Consider the following 25,497-nt stretch of genomic DNA (forward strand, 5'->3'; position numbering starts at 1 on the left):
TCTCGGCTTCACTCACACTGAGACATCCGCTTCTCTTTGCCGGGAACAAGCAACCCGTTGTAACGAATTTGTTGTGCGAGAGGTAAATGGCCTTCCTTGTTGGTGGCTTCTAAACATCCATTGAACAGCTGCAGCACACTTGTTTTTGTTGAACTCCAACACACAGGAAGCTCGCTCTGCACCTGAACTCACTATGTTTGCGACTAGCACTGACTATCGGCAAATTACCAAACTATGCTGTGCGGTATACATGAAAAAAACTTTCAGGGTTTCTCTTCAAAATGAGATATGCATGATATCTGTACAATGTTTAGTTCCTGTGCAATAAATAACTGAAAGTGTTCCCGGACTTTATGTACATTCTGTATATTACACACACACACACACACACACACACACACACACACATAGTGCTTGAGTTCATCACTTTAAGTGATTTAAGCACAAACACTGCCGGTCATTTACTAAAACACACACAAAAAAGCCCTCACTAATGACCAGAAATTCACTTAATGTTACTCATCCTTTTTTTTTCTGTCATCACCCAGTCCCGAGAAAGGGTGCAATACTTTTCTTGCATCTCCCATACCAAGTAGCTATATGTTTCTTTAAAACATCGCTCCTAACAAAATGTCTGTTGCAACAGTGTTTCAAGTCTTTTTTTACCATTCTATGATATTGTCCAGTTTCCCCACGGTTGTGACAAATAAGTTGTTACATGCTACAGAGGGAGGTAATGTCAGTGTCATGCTATTAAGGCAATCACTGTTGCAAGGTGGCTGCAGACTGTTCATTGCTACAGTATGAAATTTCTCCCCAGATCCAACATCATCACTCAATCTCGTGCCCTCCCCAATGTCATCTTGAGCACTATTATCATTATCATCATATTCTCCAGCACCACCACCACCACCAAGATGATCATCATTGTCATCTACATCCACTATTTCTATTTGACTCTCAAAGACCATAGATTTTGTTTCTAACGTTATCTCTTCTAAATGTGCACTCATATTTGCCTGCTTTTGGTGAGTAAATGCTGTTTCTGGAGTTGGAACGTGTTTCTTCCCAGCAACAATGAGATCAAAAGTCAGTCCTCCACCAGAGATCTCTAACTGACTGCACATGGACTGACGAGGGATTGCACTGAAATGTGATTCACTAGTTGCGTGGATTTGAAAAACAACTAACTATTAATAAAACCAAGGACTTCTAACATTTGTAAATACATTCTTCAGCCCTCTTAAGTATCATCAGTGGCTTCTGCCAGAAACTAACATTTTATTAATTTTTTTAAGTATCAGAGCTTTTAGCATGAAATCACCAATACTGTTGCAAGACACAGACAATGAGGTACTTCTACAACTGTATTTCAAAAAGCAGTCACTTTAGCATTCAAAGCAACAGTCCGCACACAGACTGTGATGCGCATCTTTTTTATGCAATACATATTGTAGCCATGTTGAGAAGATCATTGACAGTGAAAGCCAGTACATCTAAAGTTATTGTAATGTAAATTTGTGTTTGTACCACTGCTTTTGTGAGTGGTTTCAAAATGAAAGCACTGTGCAATATGTAGCTTTGATATAAAATTTATAAAATTTTAGGCCTCTTTTCGCTTGTTATTTAGAACTATAATTTGTTTTAGGCATTATGAGTTCACAGCAGTTTTAAGATGTGGGAATGTGTCTAGGAAAAGAGTGAATTTGCTTTCAAATATAACACTAGAGACGATGGTTGGTTGAAAACTGCATGTCCTAGTTGTTCCAAAGTGAAACCACCTGCTTAAAACAACATTTACCAGTTTCCAACTTTTACCAGTTTCCAACTTTTACCAGTTTCCTCTTGTACAAGGATGTGCTGAAAAGTAATGTCACTGAGTTTTTTAATGTGAAAACTCTTAAAACTTTTTAAATAAAACAATTGTTATTAACATTCTACATTTTTATTGTTCTTCTCTACATATTCACAGACCTCTGCCACTAGAGGGCTCTGATTTGTAGCATGTAACATGGTGATGTGTAATGTAACTAAATCTGAAGAGTTCATCCACACGTGGAGCAAACACCTTTCGCATGAGAACAGACTACACATGGGCACTGCAATATTTGCTACAATCCGACGCCTCGGGTTCGCTGTGATCGATCGTCGTCCTTACAATCAAGACTTGGACCCATCCAATTTTCATCTGTTTCCAAAAATTAAAGAACATGTTTGAGGACTTCACTTTGATAGCGATAAAGCAGTTGCAAGCAGACATGATATTGTGACTCTGTCAAGAAAGTCAAGACATTCTACAGTGATAGTGCAACAAACTGGTCACTCATTGGGAGAAATATGTCCGTTGCTAGGGTGACTATATCAAGAAATAAATATGTAGACATACTGAACAAAGATGTAGAATGTTAATAATGTTGTCACACCAAAAATTTGGAGGCATTTTCAGCATACCCTTGTACTCACTGTTAACTATGATAATAAAGGTTAATTTTGAAAAAAATTTTAAAATTATATTTATCTTCATATTGTTGGGACTCAAGAGTCCTAGTGGCATATTTTACATGTAACAAAAATACTGCATGCTGTGCTAACTTGTCAAAAATTGTGGTAGTGTTTGATACATAAACAAAAGTCTTAAAAAGGTAGTTTCTTGATCACAAGGAAAACACACATCACTAAATCAAAGCCTATTCTGCATGTCCCCAATTCCCTCTTCCATCTCGTGTGAGAATCATATTACAGTCACTGTAATGTAATACTCTGTACCCATAAAAGTTGAAAGACCAATACCTGTAGAGCCTTCATCCCATACTGAAGAAGTCAATGACAAATTGTAAAATCTACATAAAAGAATAAAACTTTAAAGAACTTGCTTTCGTTTGTGCTGCAGCAATGCTGATCAACCATATGCATTCAAAATAAAGCAATATCCCATTCACAATTCACCAGGCCTTATCAAAACACAAATACACTACAGTACTGTAACTTCTTACAGTAGATGCAGAATACTGACATACACCAAATGCAATCTACAAATTTTTCAATATAGAGCAGGCTACAATTCAAACATAATGCCAAGGTTTGTTTATGTAGGTGTACCTTCAAATTTCTACTATGTGCAGCAAGATGCAGGTGTAAAATCCCTAAAGTGCCAACACGAGATGTGAGATTATGTGAAGTCATAGACAAAAGGAAAAGCCAAATACAAGAAAAAAATGATAACTGGAGAAAGGATGGGGTTAAGCTCTAGACTATGCTGGTAGAGGATGAGAAGATACATCATGAGAGATTTAGAAACTACTGTGAAACTGTGTAGAAGTATTTGTGAATGGGGCAACCAGAAAGCACTACAATGAATAATTGAACTATAACTGAGTGTGCACTGATTTGAACCTTCCAGCAGATGAAAACTGTGTGCCAGGCTGACATTTGAATCTCGGAAGTACGGCTTGTAGTGGATGTACTGGCAGAAGTAAAGCTCTGAGCATGGGTCTCGAGTCATGCTCAGATAGGTCAAGTGGTGGCAAAGATGGCCACAAAAGGCAAAGGTCTCAGGTTTGAGCACTGATCGGGCAAGTAGTCTTAATCTGGTATGACATTTCACACAAAACATAGATCATTTCTGAAATTCAGCTTCACTGTAATAGGTATAGTGTACTACCTAAAGCAACAGATGAAAAGCTGTGCAAAACTGGAACTCGCATCCAGATTTCCCGCTTACTGTGAGTGGTCACCTTACCACTTAGTCTATCCAAACATGATTCCCAGACAAACTCAAACTCCTGTATATCACATATATATCTATTTATTCTCATACACTATTGATTCATTCACCCACACTTACACATCTCTTGATTCACAAGCAGGTTTTACACTCAAAACAATGAGAAATCATAGACCATTGTTGTCATTTTCGTCACAGGCCCATCTTCGCTCCATATATATGAGATGATGAACTTCAGTTTCAAATATGAGATCAAAGGATGTGCAAATATGCGTAAATGAATAAATAATTTATAAGCAGACATACACTACGAGGTGCATTCAAGTTCTAAGGCCTCCGATTTTTCTTCTCCGGACTGGAAAGAGATAGAAACATGCGCATTGTTTTAAAATGAGGCCGCGTTCATTGTCAATACGTCCCAGAGATGGCAGCACCATACGGCAGAATGAGAACTGTTTTAAATACTTAAAATGGCGACGTTTTCCTTACTTGAACAGCGTGTAATCATTCGTTTTCTGAATTTGCGTGGTGTGAAACCAATTGAAATTCATCGACAGTTGAAGGAGACATGTGATGATGGAGTTATGGCTCTGTCGAAAGTGCGTTCGTGGGTGCGACAGTTTAATGAAGGCAGAACATTGTGTGACAACAAACCAAAACAACCTCGGGCTCGCACAAGCCGGTCTGACGACATGATCGAGAAAGTGGAGAGAATTGTTTTGGGGGATTGCCGAATGACTGTTGAACAGATCGCCTCCAGAGTTGGCATTTCTGTGGGTTCTGTGCACACAATCATGCATGACGACCTGAAAATGCGAAAACTGTCATCCAGGTGGGTGCCACAAATGCTGACAGACGACCACACGGCTGCCCGTGTGGCATGTTGCCAAGCAATGTTGACGTGCAACGACAGCATGAATGGGACTTTCTTTTCGTCGGCTGTGGCAATGGATGAGACGTGGGTGCCATTTTTCAATCCAGAAACAAAGCGCCAGTCAGCTCAATGGAAGCACACAGATTCACCGCCACCAAAAAAATTTCGGGTAACCCCCAGTGCTGAAAAAATGATGGTGTCCATGTCCTGGGACAGCGAGGGCGTAATCCTTACCCATTGCATTCCAAAGGGCACTACAGTAACAGGTGCATCGTACGAAAATGTTTTGAATAACAAATTCCTTCCTGCACTGCAACAAAAACGTCCGGGAAGGGCTGCGCGTGTGCTGTTTCACCTAGACAACGCACCCGCACATCGAGCTAACGTTACACAACAATTTCTTTGTGATAACAACTTTCAAGTGATTCCTCATGCTCCCTACTCACCTGACCTGGCTCCTAGTGACTTTTGGCTTTTTCCAACAATGAAAGACACTCTCCGTGACCGCACATTCACCAGCCGTGCTGCTATTGCCTCAGCGATTTTCCAGTGGTGAAAAATGTGTACGTCTGCAGGGCGATTACGTTGAGAAGTAACGCGATTTTCATCGATTTCGAGAACTTGAATGCACCTCGTATGTGATCAAATGTATCCGGACAACTGGCTAAAAATGACTTACAAGTTCGTGGCGCTCTCCATCGGTAATGCTGGAATTCAATATGGTGTTCGCCCACCCTTAGCCTTGATACCAGCTTCCACTCTTGCAGGCATACAGTCAATCAGGTGCTGGAATGTTTCTTGGGGAATAGCAGCCCATTCTTCACAGAGCGCTGCACTGACAAGAGGTATCAATATTGCTCAGTGAGGCCTGGCACGAAGTCAGCATTCCAAAACATCCCAGAGGTGTCCTATAGGATTAAGGTCTGGACTCTGTGCAGGCCAGTCCATTACAGGGATGTTATTGTTGAGTAACCACTCTGCCGCAGGCTGTGCATTATGAACAGGTGCTCAATCGTGTTGAAAGATTCAATCGCCATCCCCAAATTGCTCTCCAACAGTGGGAAGCAAGAAGGTGCTTAAAACATCAGAGAAGGAGTGTAGATCTGTGCTGTAATAGTGCCACACAAAACAAGAAGGTGTGCAAGCCCCCTCCACGAAAAACACTACCACACCACAACACCGCCGCCTCCGAATTTTACTGTTGGCACTGCACATGCTGGCAGATGGAAGTTCACCAGGCATTTGCCATACCCACACCCTGCCACCGGATTGCCACATTGTGTATCGTGATTCATCGCTCCACACAAGTTTCTCCACTGTTCAATTGTCCAGTGTTTACACTCCTTACACCAAGCGAGGCGTCGTTTGGCATTTGCCGGTACGATGTGTGGCTTACAAACAGCCACTCGACCATGAAATCCCATTTTTCTCACCTCCGGCCTAACCGTCATAGTACTTGCAGTGGATCCTGATGCAGTTTGGAATTCCTATGTGATGGTCTGGATAGATGTCTACCTATTACACATTACGACCCTCTTCAACTGTCGGCGATCTCTGTCAGTTAACAGACAAGGTCAGCCTGTATGCTTTTGTGCTGTACGTGTCCCTTCACGTTTCCACTTCAGAAACAGTGGACCTAGGGAGGTTTAGGAGCATGGAAATCTTGCGTACAGACGTATGACACAAGTCACATCCAATCACCTGACCACGCTTGAAGTCCGTGAGTTCCGCGGAGTGCCCCACTCTGCTCTCTCACAATGTCTAATGACTACTGAGGTCACTGATATGGAGTACCTGGCAGTAGGTGGCAGCACAATGCACCTAATATGAAAAACATATATTTTTGGGTGGTGTCCACATATTTTTGATCACACAGTGTAGATAGGTATGACATACGGAACTTTGTAAGTGTAAGCGGTAAGGTGACTGTCCCCAGTAAGCGGAAAATCCAGGTTCAAGTTCCGGTCCAGCACCAATTTTCATATGTTGCTTTAGGTAGAGTACCTATACCTGTTACAGTCAAGCTGAATTTCAGGAATAAATTTAAATATTTGACTGTAGTTCATCATCAAATATAAATCTAGATAATTTGATGGAGTGGGTAGGCATATAGAAAGTGGGAGGAGTGCAGCTTGTGTTGACTTTACACATATTCTGAAAGTAGTTGTATGTGCCACTTTAAGAAATATCTGATTTTGTTAAATACCGCAGTCCTCATGCTTGTACTTCACAGACAAAGATCCATTAACCTCAGCATACATCAGTTATCTAACATTCTTCAACATCCATTAATAAGGTCGCAATTGAGGGGTGTAGAATGTCAAACGGGCCGACTTGGAGCAGGAGAGGCACTTCAGGACATTTTAATTTCCACTGTTTACACTTTTACAAATAAATTTTTAAAACTTTGTCAGCATGACCAGGAAGGATTCAGGATTCACACTCACAGAAGTGGAAGTTCAAAAACATTAACAAAATAATTTTTTTTACATGTGTAATTCCATCATTTTTTCACTTACTATTGGCTGCATTTGTTTCTTCATAAGTACGAGAGATTCTCCAATGAATTTTGCACTGTTTATTAAACACGAACTCCTTAACGCAAAACTCTAGAATTTTCCAAATCTATTAAAAACTGTGGTAAAATTGAGGTAAGTAACTATAAAATTTGAGTTTTTTCTAAACATGAAGTTTAAAATGTAACAGCTCATTCATTTTTTCATAAATTAAATAAATTCTAGAGTTTTATATGCCTGTAAGTGTGGTTTGTATGCTGTACAAAATTCATTCAAGAATCTCTCTTACTTATGAAGAAAATTGTACATATAGCAACAAATGCACCCAATAGAAAGTGAAAAAAATGATGAAATTTCACATGTAAAAAAATTATTTTGTCATGTTTTTTAACTTCCACTGCTATGAGGGTGAATCCTGAATCCTTCCTGGTCATGCTGGCAAAGTTTTATGAATTTACCTGTAAAAGTATAGACAGTGGAAATTAAAATGTCCTGAGATGCCTCTCCTGCTCCAAGTCAGCCCTTTTGACGTCCTACCCCCTCCCCCTCCCTTAAGTATAATATATTGTGAACATGTTCTGTGCAATGTAGTGCAAGCAACACAGTCAAACAAAATCTCACAGCTATTTCTTTCTTTCTGCAACACTTTTTTCCCATTCATGTATACTCAAAAATGTCATTAAGCTGTTGTTTCATGTGGTGTTTTGCAACATTTGTCTATAGAAAACAATTTCTCATTCAACATATCAAATTACATTACATCAGCAATTCCATGAAATAAATTATCGCAACAGTATCTTTCCTACACAGACAAAGTGTTTTCAGTCTTGGCTGAGAATGTGAGAGCATGTTAAAACAGGGCACACACAAATCTTCAAACAGAAAAATATATTATGGGAGCTATGGGGCTACCAATTGGAGAATACAATTAGTCAGAGAATGAAATGACAGAAAAAAGAAATCGCATATTCTTTTTATAAAAATGAAAACAATCAATTTTTTACAATATAATGTAATTGTAAAGATAAAAAACTCTACTCACCAAGCAGTGGCAGAACACACACATAAAAGGAGGTTATAATTAGGCAAGATTTTGGAGCCAGTGGCTCCTTCTTCAGGCAGAAGAGTTGAAGGGGAGGGAAGAGAGGTGAAGGAAAAGGATTGGAGAGGTCTAGGAAAAGGGGTAGATTTCAGAAAAGTAACTCAGAACTGAGGGTCAAGGGAGACTTACCAGATGGGATGAAAATCAGCCTTTCCCTCTCATCCTGTGCAGTAAGTCTCACGTGACCAGCGGTTCTGGGTAACTTTTCTTATATCTACCCCTTTTCCTAGACCTCTCCAGTTCTTTTCCTTCACCTCTCCTCCTTCCCCTTCAACTTTTCTTCCTGAAGAATGAACCACTGGCTCCGAAAGCTTGCCTAATTATAACCTCCTCTTATGTGTGTATTGTGCTGCTGCTTGGTAAGTACATATTCTTTTTAGGAACTCCGAATTATGTTCTGATGACAAATGTGCCAAATAAGGTAAGGAAAAATCTGAGTTATGCAACTGCTTTTCCTACAAAAAGTTTTATGAAGCCACTCATATCGCTCCAGCAGCACACAAACAGTTATTTAATGGTCAATATCGTTTCCAGTAATTGACAGCCTATCATGTAATGAACAAACCTGGATCTTTCTGTCTATTTATGAGGATAACTATGATATCTTTAATGCAGACTCTGCATTGTAGAGTGTCTGAGCCTTGGAACAAGGATCTAAAATGTTCCCACATCACAGTACAGAAAATAACTTTCATCGTTCATTCCCATACACATCAGTTTCTCACACAATACTATATATACAATATGTACGTTCTGTCAATATGTTTGTATGAAATACTGAGTCATGTTAATGTCCTGTTCCCTACTCAAGTCCCCATTCTTGTACTTCCATTAAATCCATTTGGGAAGTGTCCTTCCTAGTAAACCAGTTTTGTATGGCAGTCCATCTTAAATTGATTTAGGTATAGGTTCCAACATAATTTACAGCTGTTTGAATAGCCAACAACGTAGGCAAACAATAAAGGATTTATCAATCTGTTAACTTGAAATACATTACTCTGTTTGAAATATCAATTCCATTTTATTGTTGATATAAGAAGCGGGATATTTAAGTTTCTCACTATATGTTATATCTGTAAAAAAAAAAATTAAAATACATGTGCTTCTCCAAAACTTAAATTGCTTCGCTCAAAATGGTTACAAATTGTTCATCAAACAGTGCAACACATACAGACACTAACTGAGAGCCATTTTTCTTAATAATTCTCATAAGCACATAAACAGCATGATGATGAGCCCTTCCAATTAATTCTGGATGTAAAATATCTCTCCATTAAGACATCCAAGTGTGAGGTACTGAGGAAGAAACAAGAAAGAAAAGAATATACATAAGAATATGAAGTGTTAAGACACTATCGCATGCCGAGAAGTTGGACAATTGGAAACAGGAATAGAGAAGAAACATAGTGGACGTCCAAGTTATTCTGGACAAATAGGTAAACCAATTCTTGGTGTTATCATTATTATCAGCTACTAATCCAATTGGATACTACAGCTGTCAGAATTATCGTATCAGCACTACTTCATCTGCACTCACCTAGTTAAGATCTTCACCACAAAAACAATATTCTGTTTACAACAAAATGTATGAATGATGAGAACACAACACCATTACTGGCATAATTATTTCTTCAAGGAAAATGATTTCACATGTTCCGAGGTTTTCAGATTTCCACATAAATTTTAAAATATACTCATAGCAGATATAATTTACACAGGGATAAATTTGTACCAACACAGCACAAGAAATCACTTGAGCAAGCAACTCATAAATACACACTGCACTGTTGAAATAAAAGTCACACAAAAAAGTAACCACTCAACAATAATCATTCCTTTCTTGGTGTTATGTTCACATTATCACATAACACGGTCAGGAAGTGCTTATTTTTTGTGCATCTGACAACGGCGAGAAGCCATGTGTGTTTTTAAATTATCACTCCTAGCACATCGATAATTGCAGCGAGGGCACTGATAACGACGTTCTTTACCACATTGTAGATTTACATGTCTCTGCAGCCCTTGGGGATGCTGATAAGACTTCCCACAAGACTTACAAGTAAACTGATTATGTAATACTGTCTGGGATGTTGTCAGTGTCATGTTACTCAAATCAACACTGCCAAATAATGAATGCAGATTATTAATTCCTTGAGTGCAAAAATTCTCTTTATATGTAAGACCTGCACTCATTCTCCTGACTTCCTCAATGTCAACTTCTCCACTGCTACAATCATCACGATAATCACTGGCACAAAGATAGTCCTCATCGTCATCGAGAGTAAGGTCTTCAACAACTTCCAAGTGATTCTCAGGGACCTCAGATTTTATTACTAAAGATACTTCCTGTTGGTGTGCACTTACATTTGCTGACTTTTTATCAGGTAATACTGCTCCTGGCATTAAAAACCGTTCATTTTCTGCAACAGTCATTAACCTGCCGAAGCTCTGCAACTCACTGTATACAGACTGCTGAGGAATTGGACTGTAAGACGATGAACATATGGTAGTGTGGGCACACGATACCAAAGTCTTTAGTGCCCGAATTGGACTGTAAGCTGGTCCGCCATTTGAATTATGCATTGTGGCCATTACTCGTCTCTCAGATGGAAGTTGATGCACACTATCAACATCAGGAGTAATGATATCTTCAAATGTATTCTTGCCTGCTCGATCAGAACGGGCATGATTAATATCTTTTCTTTGCTTTTGAATGGATTTAGAAATGGAGTCTCTTTCCACAGAACCTTCTTCCTGGCATGATACAGCTGGAGAGCATCCTCTAAATGACTCGATCTTTTGTTCTGGTTCATTCTGAGCTGAGGTACAGCATGGCATAGAAGTAGGTTGAGACAGCAGGGTTTCTGGACGTGCACTTCTTCCACTAACTCCCACAATGTTGACACTGCCATCACGAAAATTGTCACCATCATCGAGAGTTACATCTTCAATAATTTCCATGTGACTCTCGGGGCTCTCAAATTTTGTTTCTTTTTTTACCTCCTGTTTTCGTGCACTCGAATTCGACGAGATTTTGTCACGTAATACTACTTCTGGTATCGAAAAACGTTCATTTTCCGCAACAACTGTTTTCTCATTGCAGCTCTGCAACTCACTGCACACGGACTGAAGAGGCACCAGATTGTACACTGGTCCACCAGTTGAGTTATGCGTTGCGGGCAATACTTGTCTTTGAGATGGAAGATGATGCACACTTTCAAGATCGGGAGTAATGACTTCTTTAAATGTATTTTGGCCCGTCAGCTGAAGAGAACCACAGTGATTAACACTTTTTATGTACTTCTGAGTGTAATTAAGAACCGAGTTTACTTCCCCGGAACCTCCTTCCTGGGATGACACAGTTGGAGAGTATCCTCTAAACGATTCCAGCTTATCTTCTGGCTCATTCCGACCTGACGTGAAGCACGGCACAGAAGCAGGTTGGGCCGAGAGTGTTTCCGAAAGTACTGGTGGCACATCTCTACCACTGCCTTTCTGCATGTTGACACCGTCCACACATCCACTGCCAGACAGTCCCCTAACCTGAAGGGACTCCGAGAGCTTAAGAACACCACTAAGCTCCTTTTGTGGTATATTTACTTCACCACGATACATAAAGTCCAGCAAAGCTTTAACCACATCATATTTTATATCGTGCAGAATAATAATTGGGTGCTTCTCATTGTTTTCGGTGAACAGTTCCTCAAAATATGGACTACAGGCTGAAAGAATTATCTTATGTGCTCTTAAATGGTGGCCCTCAGCACTAATTGTGCAGTCTGTTAATTTCTCATTGTCCAACAGAGCATCAAAAACTGACATCAAAGTAGCTTGATGTTTGTTCCACCTTAAATGAATGTTACTGATCTGATCCATTCTGTCTAGCTGTCTTCAAGGGACTTCAATCACTTCTTTAATACTGACTAACTATTACAGTGATATCATTTACTACAATTGTTCAGTTTCCTTGGAACAACAAGGATATAATTATCTCCAAGTTGATCATCTTCAGGCAGTGAAGTAATGTTTCTCAGAGGTCTGCAGAGTGCCATCTTCAATCGTTTGTGAACAATATCCGTGGCAATGATCTTCTTTCAAATTGCAGATACAGTTGCTGTTCCAGAAATTTTGAGCGCCTGACCTAGTGTGCAAACAATCTTATGTTAATCAAATTGTCTCCAGGAAAAATAAGCTATAAAATTATTTACAATGCATGAGTGTAGGGTACAATGTCCGTTAAGGTAAGTCACCAGAAATGATGAGAAATTAAGAAGAATTCATAATTATTTCAGAAGAATTCAAAATTATTTCACACAAATGTTGCTGAAATTGACCCAAACAGAGGTATCAGATGATTGTTGCAGAATTATATCACAACACATGTTTGTTTAACTCTTGTTTTAACATCACTCTTCAGCTTCATACAATATGTTGGCACAATGTTGCCATCATCAGGTGTCTTCCTACTAATTATACATGACTTTGTTTGACTACATTTGCTGTAACAGTGATAGTTTTGCTGTCAGTGGGCACGGCAGCGAGTCTGAGTAGAAATTTACATAACTAGATCTGTCCAACCAATTCCTTGAGTTACATTTTGTACATTTATCTGCCATATATTAAGTGAAATAAACTTTCACATTCTTTGCTTGAACAGAGCACTAGACAAATTAAAAAATGTCACTCAAATTCTCACAGATAATTATACTATTAAGATGATACACTTGAGCGTCTATACTATTAAAGTTTAATCAACTATGTTATGACACATATCAATAAAAAGTATACTTTATTTACAGAAATCACAGGAAAATAGACAAATCTTAACAATATTTTTTTTTTTAAATTAAAGAAATAGCTCAAGAATTTTGCAAGTACTTATGTTGTTGCCAAAGTGAGTGTTCCACTCTGGAGAAGTTTTTGGATGAAGTCCTAATTGTTCCTTTACACTCGGTATTCAGCAGTATGCTTCCATTTTCTGTGCCATTTATGAAGATATTGAGTTCTTTGCATAAATCCATTTGATATTCCTCATCCATTCAACAAAATATGTGAATGGGTGTCAGGTGAAATTTTAGCTTGTGGCTGCTACTGACTTGTAGTATCCATTCGTGTGAAACACATCAATGTATTCACTGCCTTACCCTATTGACAAGCTGCCAAGTGACCAACATAGAGGAGTCAACCTACACCATTTGAAAGGTATGTTCCTTAACTACTGTGTTGAATGTAACTTACCATGTGTTTGTGAACACTGCACAAGTGAACAACGCAAAAAAGAGTAATTTTTGGGTATAACTGGATCAGTGGGCAGTCACCCCTGTGGATTTAATTACTAACTGAGTGTCTGTATTATAAGTGGTAGCTCTACATTTCTGCTGGGTGCGTTAACGATTCTGTACTCAGAAATACAGTGACAATTCCCGAGATGGCATGAATTCCGTCAAGAGGAATACAGAAACTAGTGCTTATGTGTCGAGGAGAAGTACAGACAACTGAGTGAACCAAAAGATGTGGAAAAATATATACACGATTTCTGACAATTCTCAATATTGTTACAGTATACAGGATGGCAAAATTCAACAGCTCCCAAATTCTGAAATCCAAACACCCATTTTGTTTCACATTCATTTTCATATCTATTGTATAAAAAAACTACACATAGATGTAACTGATGGTTGACCTAAACTGTAAATGCTCATTTTTTCCAAATAAACACAATATATAATTAAACAGTGAGCAGCTGCAAGTCCGAAATTTGTTTGAACATAATCTATTCAGAGTAAAGTGACTCTTTACTTTGTGGAAACCTAACTGTGTCATGAGCTTATCAGTACTATAACTCGTGTGGGTGTCAGCAAATATTTCCTGACAAAGCCTATTCCTACAAAACAAATTTTGAAAGAACTGCAGTTGGATAGAGAGAGTGAAGTGCCCACGTGCCTACCCTACACCTAAGGCAGGGATCACTCGACAGTGTCATAAGCGTATTTTGGAAAGGAAAACTGGATTTGTAGTGCTGCTAGAAGATTTTTAGTAAAGAAGTGAATTGTTCATCTACTGTGTCTCCTCCGTAAACTGCTTTCCACTGTTCGTCCTAAAAATTCCTACTGATTAGTTTAACTGAGTCAGCATTTATGATTCTGTGAAACTGTTGAAAAGGGCACTTTATTAATAACACAAACACTAAGCACTTCCTTGAACTTTTTCTTTAATAAATATTATATATTTACATGTGGTACAATTTCCTGTGATTTCTGCAATAAAAATCTGTTCTGTACTGGCACGTATAGTATTGTAATCAAAATGTAATAATTTGCAATACAAATCTGCTCTGTATTGATATATGTAGTAATTTAAGCAAAATTTGTGTTAAGTGAAGACTACTACATACCGTAAAGATTGCACATCAAGTTGCAGACAGACACAACAAAAAGACTGTTACACACTGAGCTTCCAGTTAAAGCTTTCTTCAGAAAGGAAAATGCACACATGTTCACACAAGCAAGCACACGTCACATATGCATGATCACTATATCTAGCCTCTCCAGCCAGAAAAAGCTCAATGTGTAACAGTCTGATCTACGGACAGGCACAATGAAAAATGTATCATCTTTATATTCGATCTGGACTTTCCATTGTTTGACTTGTGTTAAATGTAGTATCTTAACAGCATAATTATCTTTGACAGTCCAACCACTCCAGTATAAATTATTACACATCTGTGGGGGAATCGCTAAATGATGTCTTTGAGTTGTGTGCAAAAAAGAGTAATGCACCCAGCAGAAATGAAGAGTTGTGTGGTATCTCTGCTTTGTAATGAAAGATATTGTGTAACTTCTGTGATATGTAAGTTCTGTACAAATAAAGTTGTATCAGAGATTGTATGTTAGCTGATGTTAAAAATCCAGTCCTAATTGTACCAACACATTCCTGGTGTCAAAACCCAGAAAAAAGTAATACAGATAGGAACTTTTGGAATCTCTGGGGCGTTTGTGATACTTCAAGATAATTTAAATATTGATTCTCAGTGACTACACAGGCGAATTACTACACGTGTAACATATAACACATGCTTCCTGTTAAGTCATCTATGCATTGATACCTGCAGCTTACTTGCATTCATTACTGTTATGTATCAGCATCACCTTATTGCCCGTATACTAGTTGTTGGAGTATATTTGAGTAGAGCATAAAAGAATAATCTTATTACATAACAAGTGACAGCTAATTTCTGGCAAGAAAGTTTCTTATTAATGCTTGTCACATGTTGCCATCTGTTAGGGATGCTACAATTATAACTAAACACGAGCCAACATTTTGAAACAACAGACAGAAAAGTAAATATATCTAAAAACAAAGGTGATGTAACTTACCAAAGGAAAGCGTTGGTATGTTGATAGAGACACTAACAAACACAAACACACACACACACACACACACACACACACACACACACACACACACACACACACACACAAAATTCAAGCTTTCGCAACCCACGGTTGCTTCATCACAAAAGAGGGAAGAAGAGGGAAAGACGAAAGGATGTGGGTTTTAAGGGAGAGGGTAAGGAGTCATTCCAATCCCGGTAGCGGAAAGACTTACCCTCTCCCTTAAAACCCATATCCTGTCGTCTTTCCCTCTCCTTCCCTCTTTCCTGATGAAGCAACCGTGGTTTGCGAAAGCTTGAATTTTGTGTGTGTGTTTGTGTTTGTTAGTGTGTCTTAACAACATACAACATACGAACACTTTCGTTTCGTAAGTTACATCATCTTCGTTTTTAGATATATTTTTCCCACATGGAATGTTTCCTTCTATTATATTCAGACAGAAATGTAAATCGTAAATGAGGAATGTACAGTTCCAGTGTTACACAGTTCATTAATCAAATATATTCATTGACAACTCCATGTACAAAAATGAGACTGAATTCACTAGCACTTGATTGCAGGACTCTTTGGCTACTTTAATGACCTTTTACAACATTATCCAAAAGACTTACTTGATGACATGGAATACGAAAGCCATCTCTTAGTATGTGAAGACTATACAAAATCTGTGTGGCATGTGATCCTGAATGCAAAATACAGTATGGAGCAACAGCTTACAGGTTGACATGTGGGATTTCTACACATTCATGCACGTACTGTGATCAACTACCACCAAACAAGTTACAGCCATTTTCTGGTAACACTGAGCATTGGGCTCGTTTCTGGGAACAGTTCAAATTCCCTGTTGATGCCGACCAAAACTTGTCAACTGCCAACAAAATTGTATTTCGCAGAGGGTACATGGCACTGCTGGAACTGCAGGTGCTTATGAACAAAATAAGGAAATTCTATTTGCACTTTATGGTGACAGAAATACAGGGTGTAAAAAAAGTATGGGAACACTTTCAATTATTTATTGTACAAGAACCATACATTGTACAGACCTCAAACATTTATCATTTTGAAGAGAAACCCTAAAAGTGTTTTTTTTTTTTTTTTTTTTTTTTTTTTTTTTTTTTTTTATGTATACCAGCACAGCATAGTTTGGTAATCTGCCGATAGTCAGCGCTAGTCGCAAACATTGTGAGTTCAGGTGCGGAGTCAGCTTTCTGTGTGTTGGAGTTCAACAAAAACAAGTATGCTACAGCTGTTTAATTGGATGTTTTGAACCAAATACAGTAAGAAGCCACCAACAAGGAAGGCCATTTACCACTGACACAACAAATTTGTTATGACAGGTTGCTTGTGCCCGGCAAAGAGAAGCGGACATCCCAGTGTGAGTGAAGTGAATGTGGAACACATACAAGAGACATTCATAAGGTGTCCAAAGAAATTGGTGCGTCATGCATCTCACAAATTTCAAATGGCTCCAATGACAGTATGGAAAGTCCTGGGACAGAAAATGTCCATGAACCCATTCAAATTGGAGCTAGTGCAGAAGTTCCCATGCTGGGATGGGTACAGCAATAATTCAATTACCGTGTTGACGTCTGCCTAATCACTCATGGTTTGCATATCAAATGTTTGTAAAAAAAACTTTCATAGTTTCTCTCCAAAATGCAATATGTATGACATCTGTACAATGTTTAGTTCTTGTGCAATAAATAATAGAAGTGTTCCCGCACTTTATGTACACCCTGTACAATTATACAGGCAGATCTTGACTATCTGGAAGACATTATACCTGTAACCTAACATGTACAGGCAGCTTCTCAACCATCTGATCACAAATAACATATTACCAAAAACACAGTTTGGATTTCTGAAGGGTTCTGATATCGAGAAGGCTATTTACAACTGCAGTGAAAATGTACTTAATTCATTAAATAACAAGTTACAAGCAGCAGGTATTTTCTGTGATTTGTCAAAGGCATTCGATTGTGTGAACCACAACATTCTTTTAAATAAATTAGAATTTTATGGTGTCACAGGCAGTGCTGCAAAATGGTTCAAGTCATACCTCACTAACAGGAAACAAAGGGTGTCAGTGCAAGGGACTAGTGAATCAAGTCATCAGTCACCATCCGAATAAGAAGAAATTACATGTGGTGTCCCACAAGGATCCATCTTAGGGCCACTGCTTTTTCTTGTGTACATTAATGATCTCTCATCAGTTACACTGCCAGAAGCAGAGTTCGTTTTGTTTGCAGATGACACAAGTATTGCAATAAATAGTATGTTGAGTGTAGTTCTAGAAAGATCTGCTAACGATATTTTCATGGATATTAATAAATGGTTTAAAGCCAACTCACTGACATTGAACTTCGAAAAGACTCACTATATGCAATTCAGAACCTGTAAGAGGTTTCCACCCAGCATATGCATAAAGTATGAAGAAGAGCAGATACAAGAGGTTGACAGTCTTAAATTCCTGGGATTACAACTTGATAATAAATTCAGTTGGGAGGAGCACACCACAGAACTGCAGAAATGCCTTAACAAATCTGTATTTGCAATTCGAGTGTTAGCAGACATAGACAACATAAAAAAGAAAAAGCTTACATACTTTGCCTACTTTCATTCCATAATGTCATATGGTATAATATTTTGGGGTAACTCTTCAAGTCAAACAAAAGATTTCAGAGTCCAAAAGTGTGTAATACATATTATTTGTGGAGTAAATTCACGGACGTCCTGTAGAAACCCCTTCAAAGAACTGGGTATACTAACTACTGCCTCTCAGTATATTTACTCCTTAATGAAATTTGTCCTAAGTAATATATCTCTTTTTCCAACAAACAGCTCAGTTCATACATACAATACCAGGAACAAAAATGATCTGCACAAGGACTTAAAAGCACTTACTTTAATTCAAAAAGGGGTCCACTACTCAGGAACACTCATCTTCAATAATTTGCCAGCAAACATAAAAAAATTAGTTACAAATAAAGTTCAGTTTAAAAGGAGCCTGAAAGACTTGCTAGTGGCAAACTCCTTCTACTCCATTGACGAATTTTTTAATAGAAACAAATGATGTATTGTATATATTCATACTATTAGTATTGATATTTCAGCTTAAAAAAAAAAATTGACCTGTTCCACATCCAAGAGGATCTCCTCCCGGATCTATGGAACGAAAACTAATCTAATCTAATCATTTACTGAATGCAATAATTGCATTCAAGCTCTTGAGACACTATGGTACAACATAGAAGCTTCGCTCGAGTTTCAGTTTCACAGGTACTTCGCAGTTTCCTAGAAGATATATGTCAAAGCTGGATAATTCATACAAAGAAAGTACAATGCTCAGGATGGAACATCCTGAAATTGACGGAATACTTGTCAGAAGAGGTAGACAGGGCAACGACAGAGCAAAAGATCTGCAGGGCAGCTTGCAGATTAACTAACACCGGACTGACTACATCAGCCCTCAATGTTCGATCAATGTCAGGAGTTACTGCACGTGAGCACTTACGGAAGGTAGAAGCCTACTGTGCGTTTTATGAACAGGGTAGTCATTGGGCACAAGATTGTGAGAAGGTGAAGGATTTTTATAACTGTCTCAAGATTTTGAGTTCCAGCAACAGGTGCATTCTTTGCCTCAACCAGGGAGTAACAGTAAGAGACTGCAAAAAGTAAGGAAAATCATTATGACTCTTCTGCAAGAAAAGCTATCAAAAATCAGTCTGTAGCGATTTAGAACATTTTACTTCACCCATTACTCCTGCCGAACACAGTTCAGTGATCAATGTGAACATCAGTTGTTTAGAATTCATTCATCTCCATATATCCTATGTATACGTAATGGGGACCACTTACACAGTGCATTTTCAATGGCAGCAGCCAATCCAGCTTCATTAGCAGATCATTGACCAACTATTTAAAACTGGAAGTCATTACAAATCACCCACTAGCAGTCAATACTTTTGAGTCTTCACTCACGACATCACACACTTGCCATTTGGTTCTGAGGCTGAGAAGGCCGTGGAACAATGCTCGCATTGTAGTTCCTCTTTCTGATAGAATTAATTCTTTTCAAGAGTTTAAATGGCAACACATTAGTAATTTACAACTGGCCGATTGCACAGGTGGATACTATGATCTTCCCACTGAGGTACTTATTGGAGTGGATCATTACCACACTTGTACGCGTATCCCCATCACTGGCTTTACTGACTCTGAAATCCAGATAGATCCTCAGCAGAAACTGCCCAGGGATTTCTGTAAATCAAGCCATCATTAACCTCATCAACCTGCTGTTCAATCAAGCATTAGAGAATGCAGTCCAAAACTTCTGGGATTTAGACACAATAGTAATATGCAATGATCAATCAATGAGTGCAAAGCATTCAGAACTTCTAGAAAAATTTCACACTTCCTATTCTGTCAAAGGATCAGCAAAGACTGGTCCATCCTCTACGCGAATCGGCAGCCATTCTTACAACTAACCTTTGTAATGATGCTTCCTCACTTTACAGGGGCGTTTGGACAGAAATGACATTGTAGGCACTGCATACGAGAGACAGATTTTAAATTACATCCAAAACTGACATGCTGAATTGGCTGACAACTTTTATTTGCCTCATCAAACTGTGATGAGGTGTGCCCACATATTGCCTAGTTGTTTCAATTACGCTCTAGAAGTTTCGCTGGGAATCCCCTACACATCCTCCACATAATTCTGATCTCTCATCGTGCAGTTTCCATATTTTTGGAGCCCTGTAGGTAGAAGTTTGTGGCCACTGATTTGCTTTGGACAAAGAGGTGTTCACCTGGTTACACTCATGGCACCTTAGGCAACTGCCAAGATTTTAAGTATTGATGTCTTGTCTCATGGTGAGATAAATGTATTAACAGTTATGGAAATTACTTTTGAAATAAACAGTTTGTTTACTTTTTTCCATTTGTTTCATTTTCATTCAACTGTCTCTTAAAAGAAGTATCAAAACAAAATGCTGTAATGTACAGTTTACCTTCCGTGACTATAGTCGTTCTCCTGGAGCTAGTTCACAATGTATCAACAGATCAATTCTTGTAGGCATTACAAAGGTTTATTGGCTCACATGGCATTCTGCACATAATCTACAATGACAATGACACCATCTACAATGACAATGGCCAAATGTACCACAGAGCCAACAAAGATGATGATGACGACGATGATGATGATGATGATGATGATAATGATGACGACGACCATATTTGGTTTGTGGGGTTCTCAACCGCACGGTTATCAATGCCCATACAAATTTCCAATTTTGTCGATGTCCATTCTCACCACTTTTCAAATGATGCTGACAGCACAAACACACAGTCCTCGAGCGATCAAGAAAGAGAAAAACATCTCTGCTGTTAAGACCCACCAATAAATCATTCAACAAGGCATAACATTTAAAGCTCCATGTGTAGATCGATGGAGAGAATGGAGGGAGTAAATGGTACGATCAACTAAATGATGTTTCTGAAAAGTACTCAGATGCCCCAGTATGGATGAAGTAGGGCTACCAATTGTGCTTGTGAATATTTAAACTGATCTGAACTCTAAGCAAATATCTCAGCTGCAGACTTCCTCAAGAGGGAGAGCCTCACAGAACTGCCAATGACACCCAAGCCACCAGGCCTAACAGACTGGACAAGTGTGTTCAGACTCCCTAAGAAACAGCAAAAGATTTCTGGAAGTGCTGGAGTAAGGGGTGTCTAATGCATTTGCACAAGTCAAATGCCAAAACGGAATATCAGTCAGGATCCAAGTCAGTGGTTTTGTCCCTCAGCAAGAAGTAGATCTCCCACGGAACTTGTGGGAAAAGGCAAGCACGCAAGAGCTGAAAGAAGGCAGAGAAGAAATTCCACACACAGCCACCCTTGCCACTAACAGTGGAAGACACATCACCAGGCCACTCCATCTGATCCAACCTCTTAAGATAGACCAGTGTGGGGAAGATATGAGGAATTATTAATAGTGTCTCTTGTGTTGCACTATACATCCACACATAATACTGTAGCTGGTAGAGGCACATACGGTAGGACACGACAGCAGTAGTGGTGTGGGGTGCAGGCAGGTGCCGTAGGGGAAATGCCAAGGGCTGGGAGGGAAGTGTTGTTACAAACTGAAGCCTACGCTCACATTGTTTGTAAATATTAAACAGGGCCCCTGCAAGCCCAACTTGCATGGTGACCATTCAAAAAGATCTGTCACTTCTGCTTTGTTTAGTATCTAAGAAGAATTCCACTGAAAATGCAGTGATTAATTTTTGCCTGGCATGTCAATCATTTGTAACTTTCAGAGAAGTGTCATAAATAGCGAATTTTGAGTAAAACCGAAACATTTCTCTGTTGCCATGTTAAAATTGGCTTCTTTTGATACAACACGGCAGGGTTTACACAGTCTCATCTCAATAACCCGTGCAGATGTGATTGCGATATAATTCTGAAACAGTTGTTTTTTAAGTTTATTGACAGAGGAAAAGTAAGGTCAGCATCTTATGAAAAAACACATCCTCAGTACAGAATAAATGTGTAATGTCTTCACTTACATTGTTCCAAAAATCATAGCATTTCTCGTTTCACCAACTACTGATGGCACCTAAAAATTACACTCCTTCGTTGAAAAAGTCTGTACTTAGTGGAATACCACGGTAGATAATGAAGTTTTGTATAATAACCATATGGCAAAATACTCTCCTCTTAGCAAGTTATCATTTGCCAAAATCTCATTTCGATATCTCAAACCATTTATGCAGAAATATGAGGAATGTGAGGGATATTTCACTATGGTTTTATCGCTGGTGTGGCGCAATTGCAAATGAGTGTGCTACATCAGATCTATTTTCTCGAGACTGGTAACAGATACAGACCTCCACCCAATTCTAAAGAAAAATTCAATATGTTAGCAACATTTCATGTGCAGCAACATATTATCTAATATGCACCAAACGCAAAATCATAACGACCATTGTTTTTCATTACCAACTTTTTTGAATTTCGAGCAGTGTCTTACTTCCATGTAAATATCACAATAACTATGACAACTAAGTAAATAATGGGCACAGAGTAATGAACCTCAAATACAATGCTACAAGTAAAGCAAAAATGAAACTTTTTACTAAGTAGTTTCTGTAAAATTGTCCAAAACTGATGGCAGCACGTGTGCCTTGATTCTGTCACTGCCGGCTGGCCAAAAGGTGGCAGACAGTATATGCCTGCCCTTCTGAATAAACGAATGAACTCACTCGGCACTTCGGATGAAAATTGGTCACTACACATGGGCCATCGTATGCTGTGTGGACTCTATCTCTGCTTTGTAATGAAAGATGTTGTGTAGCTCTTACGACATTTGAGTTCTGAGCAAATAAAGTTCTGTGTTGTTTGACTTTAAAATCACTTTCTAATTGTTCCCACATACTCAGTGCAAGTGTAGTATCTATATTTTGTGCAGTCTTCTACATGCCATAAATCAATGCATGCTCATCCCTGATGTGAGCTGAGATTTATTTCACTTAATAAAAAATGTATGAAAGTACAAAATGTTTTGTTAGTCACAGTAAATTTTCTAGTGTGAATTAACAAAATTTCCCCACATACCACCCAACCATGATATTATTGCGCTTGGCCTCTCATTGAAAACACAATGTGACATTACAGTGAACAAAAACCACATCCACATTTTCAACTGTCGTATACACTGTGGAAATCCACTACCTCCATGAGCAAACTGCCTGGTCATTAGAACAGCACAGCACATTCTGATGGGCTTCAAGCGCACAGCCGAACACAGGGGTGAAGATCCTCAGTCGCAGGTGTAATAATATTGGGACCGGCTAATAAGCACACTGTCACACATGATAACAAAAACATCATGAGCCAAATGTAATCACAAAATACAATTACGAAAAATTTGATATTACTTTCTCAGAGATGATCTGTAATCATTTTTTATAAAACAGGTTTTAATTGTCCATCTAGACTGATTTAATTTTTTCGGATGATTGACGTTGGGTTCATGTGAAATATCCTCATTCTACAGATAAAAGGTCTGTAGATAAAAGTGAACAGCACATTTTATGATATGCGACCTTGCTATTATACCACATCAAAAATCAAATTTACCGGAACATAACTGCCTGTATTGGATATGAGAGTAACACATCCATCTTATTAGTAAACTTTACATGTTACATCACAGGATATAATAGTGACCTGGAACAGCCCACACTGTTCATATAACCCACAAGGCAACTGCTAAAGGTGGCGTCTGGTACATTTGCCATATATGAATGAAAATTGCATTTCCAAACTTAATTTTTTGTTTGTTGAGAATAGTTGTCAGAAATACTTGCTTGAATCCTGTGATTTGATTGGATAAAATCTTTTTAGGCATGAAGATATGTAATTTATATGGTACAGCAGGTGATGTTGCCACAAGCTTATAGCTGATACAGCATCTTTCTCACGGTCACTGTTTTGGCATTATGCTGTGAGTCAGTCAGACCGCCACTGTGGACGAAGGGGCCGCATAGGAAGGTTGTTTCACCAATTTCAGACACAGCATACTACGCGTTCAAGCTGCCCCACCACTCTCTTTCTCTCACCTATTGCCTTGTACCTCTGTAAATAACAATCATCACCGCAGTCTTCATAAATGTTAAAATAGCCATTGTAGTTGTAGGTGAACTGGCTTTGCTCATTCAAAATTAAGCTTAAATCCTGCTTCTTGTGACTGTAAATTTCGAATTGTTCTAAGATTTAAGGAATCACTCCTTTTGAGCTCTGCACGAGATTTCCAAATTATGATCAATATCTGTTACAGAGAGCTTTAAAGTCGCCACAAGGGCTCCAAATTAGATTTTTGTTTTCAGAGTACGTGTGTTCCATGAACAGAGTTTTGAATCTTCTCCCTGATTACGCTATGTACTGTTTACCACAGTAATTGCACTTATTCCTACACACTACTGAATCCTGAAACTGATTCCTACTATTACAGGCTACTATACCTACTTATAAAACTTACATAATTTCCCTGCTTTTATATCGATTCACCGTGAGCATTGTTTTAAAATGTTCAGCCCTCTTTCAGCTTCAAGTTGGTGGAGTGGCAATATTAATCATCTAGACACATTGCATTAAAATACATCCACGAAGGTAGTGATTCATGCTTACAGATGTTCAAGGCGGCAGGGTAGAGAGAGAGTGTTGGGACAAGTGGAACACGTGCTGCACTTGAAGGCCTCCTGCCCAGCCCTCTGCCCACGGCAACAGCAGACGATAGTTCACCTTGCGGCACAGCACCAAAGTGGTGGCCACAAAAGGGAGCGTGCTGCAATGGTGGCATGCCTACGGCAATATCACAGATACGGATACAGTCTGCCATTCAAATTACATATTTTTGTGACTTTTTATTATGTTTTTGCCCCTGACAGACCACAAATATCAATAATTTTCACAAACAGCATTCTCGACAAACAAAAAGGATTAATTTTTTGTTCATACATGATGCCACCCGCTGGTAGTTGCCTTGTGGGCTATACAAAGAACACCTACCACCTACGTACATACCTACCTACCACACCACTATTTTATTCTGTAATATAGCAAGGAAATTTTGCTGGTAAGCTGGATATATTACTCTTCAACCTCATACAGTCAGGTTCATTCAGGCACATTTAACTTTTGATATGGTATACTAGCAGCAATGCTTATAGTGGAGTATATGTTGGTATTACTTTTATCTACATATCAGAGGATGCATGATGTGAACCTAAGCCATTCCTCTAAACAAACTGAAGCAACGTAGATGGATAATCAAAAATCTGTCAATATAACTAGTTAAAAAGCACCTGATCATATCAGTC

The 25,497-nt window shown here is 38.7% G+C and overlaps 1 protein-coding gene across 8 annotated transcripts in view; it reads right to left on the reverse strand.

Moving 5' to 3' along the window:
- LOC124717296 (longitudinals lacking protein, isoforms N/O/W/X/Y-like) overlaps nt 1-25,497 on the reverse strand; it is a 269,156-nt gene that overhangs the window by 52,866 nt on the left and 190,793 nt on the right. For 6 of the 8 annotated variants that reach the window (XM_047244116.1, XM_047244115.1, XM_047244111.1 and 3 more), the window contains one exon: nt 9,436-12,357. The exons of 1 other annotated variant lie outside the window; for it this stretch is intronic. In XM_047244116.1, the coding sequence (XP_047100072.1) occupies nt 10,101-12,092 (1,992 nt within the window). In that variant the 5' untranslated portion in view covers nt 12,093-12,357 and the 3' untranslated portion in view covers nt 9,436-10,100. Of the gene's footprint in view, nt 1-9,435; nt 12,358-24,805; nt 24,980-25,497 lie in introns of those variants that run through there. One more of the 8 variants, XM_047244112.1, reaches the window with a different exon arrangement.

Source organism: Schistocerca piceifrons, chromosome 9 (genome assembly GCF_021461385.2).
Source record: "Schistocerca piceifrons isolate TAMUIC-IGC-003096 chromosome 9, iqSchPice1.1, whole genome shotgun sequence".
Lineage (NCBI taxonomy): Eukaryota > Metazoa > Arthropoda > Insecta > Orthoptera > Acrididae > Schistocerca > Schistocerca piceifrons.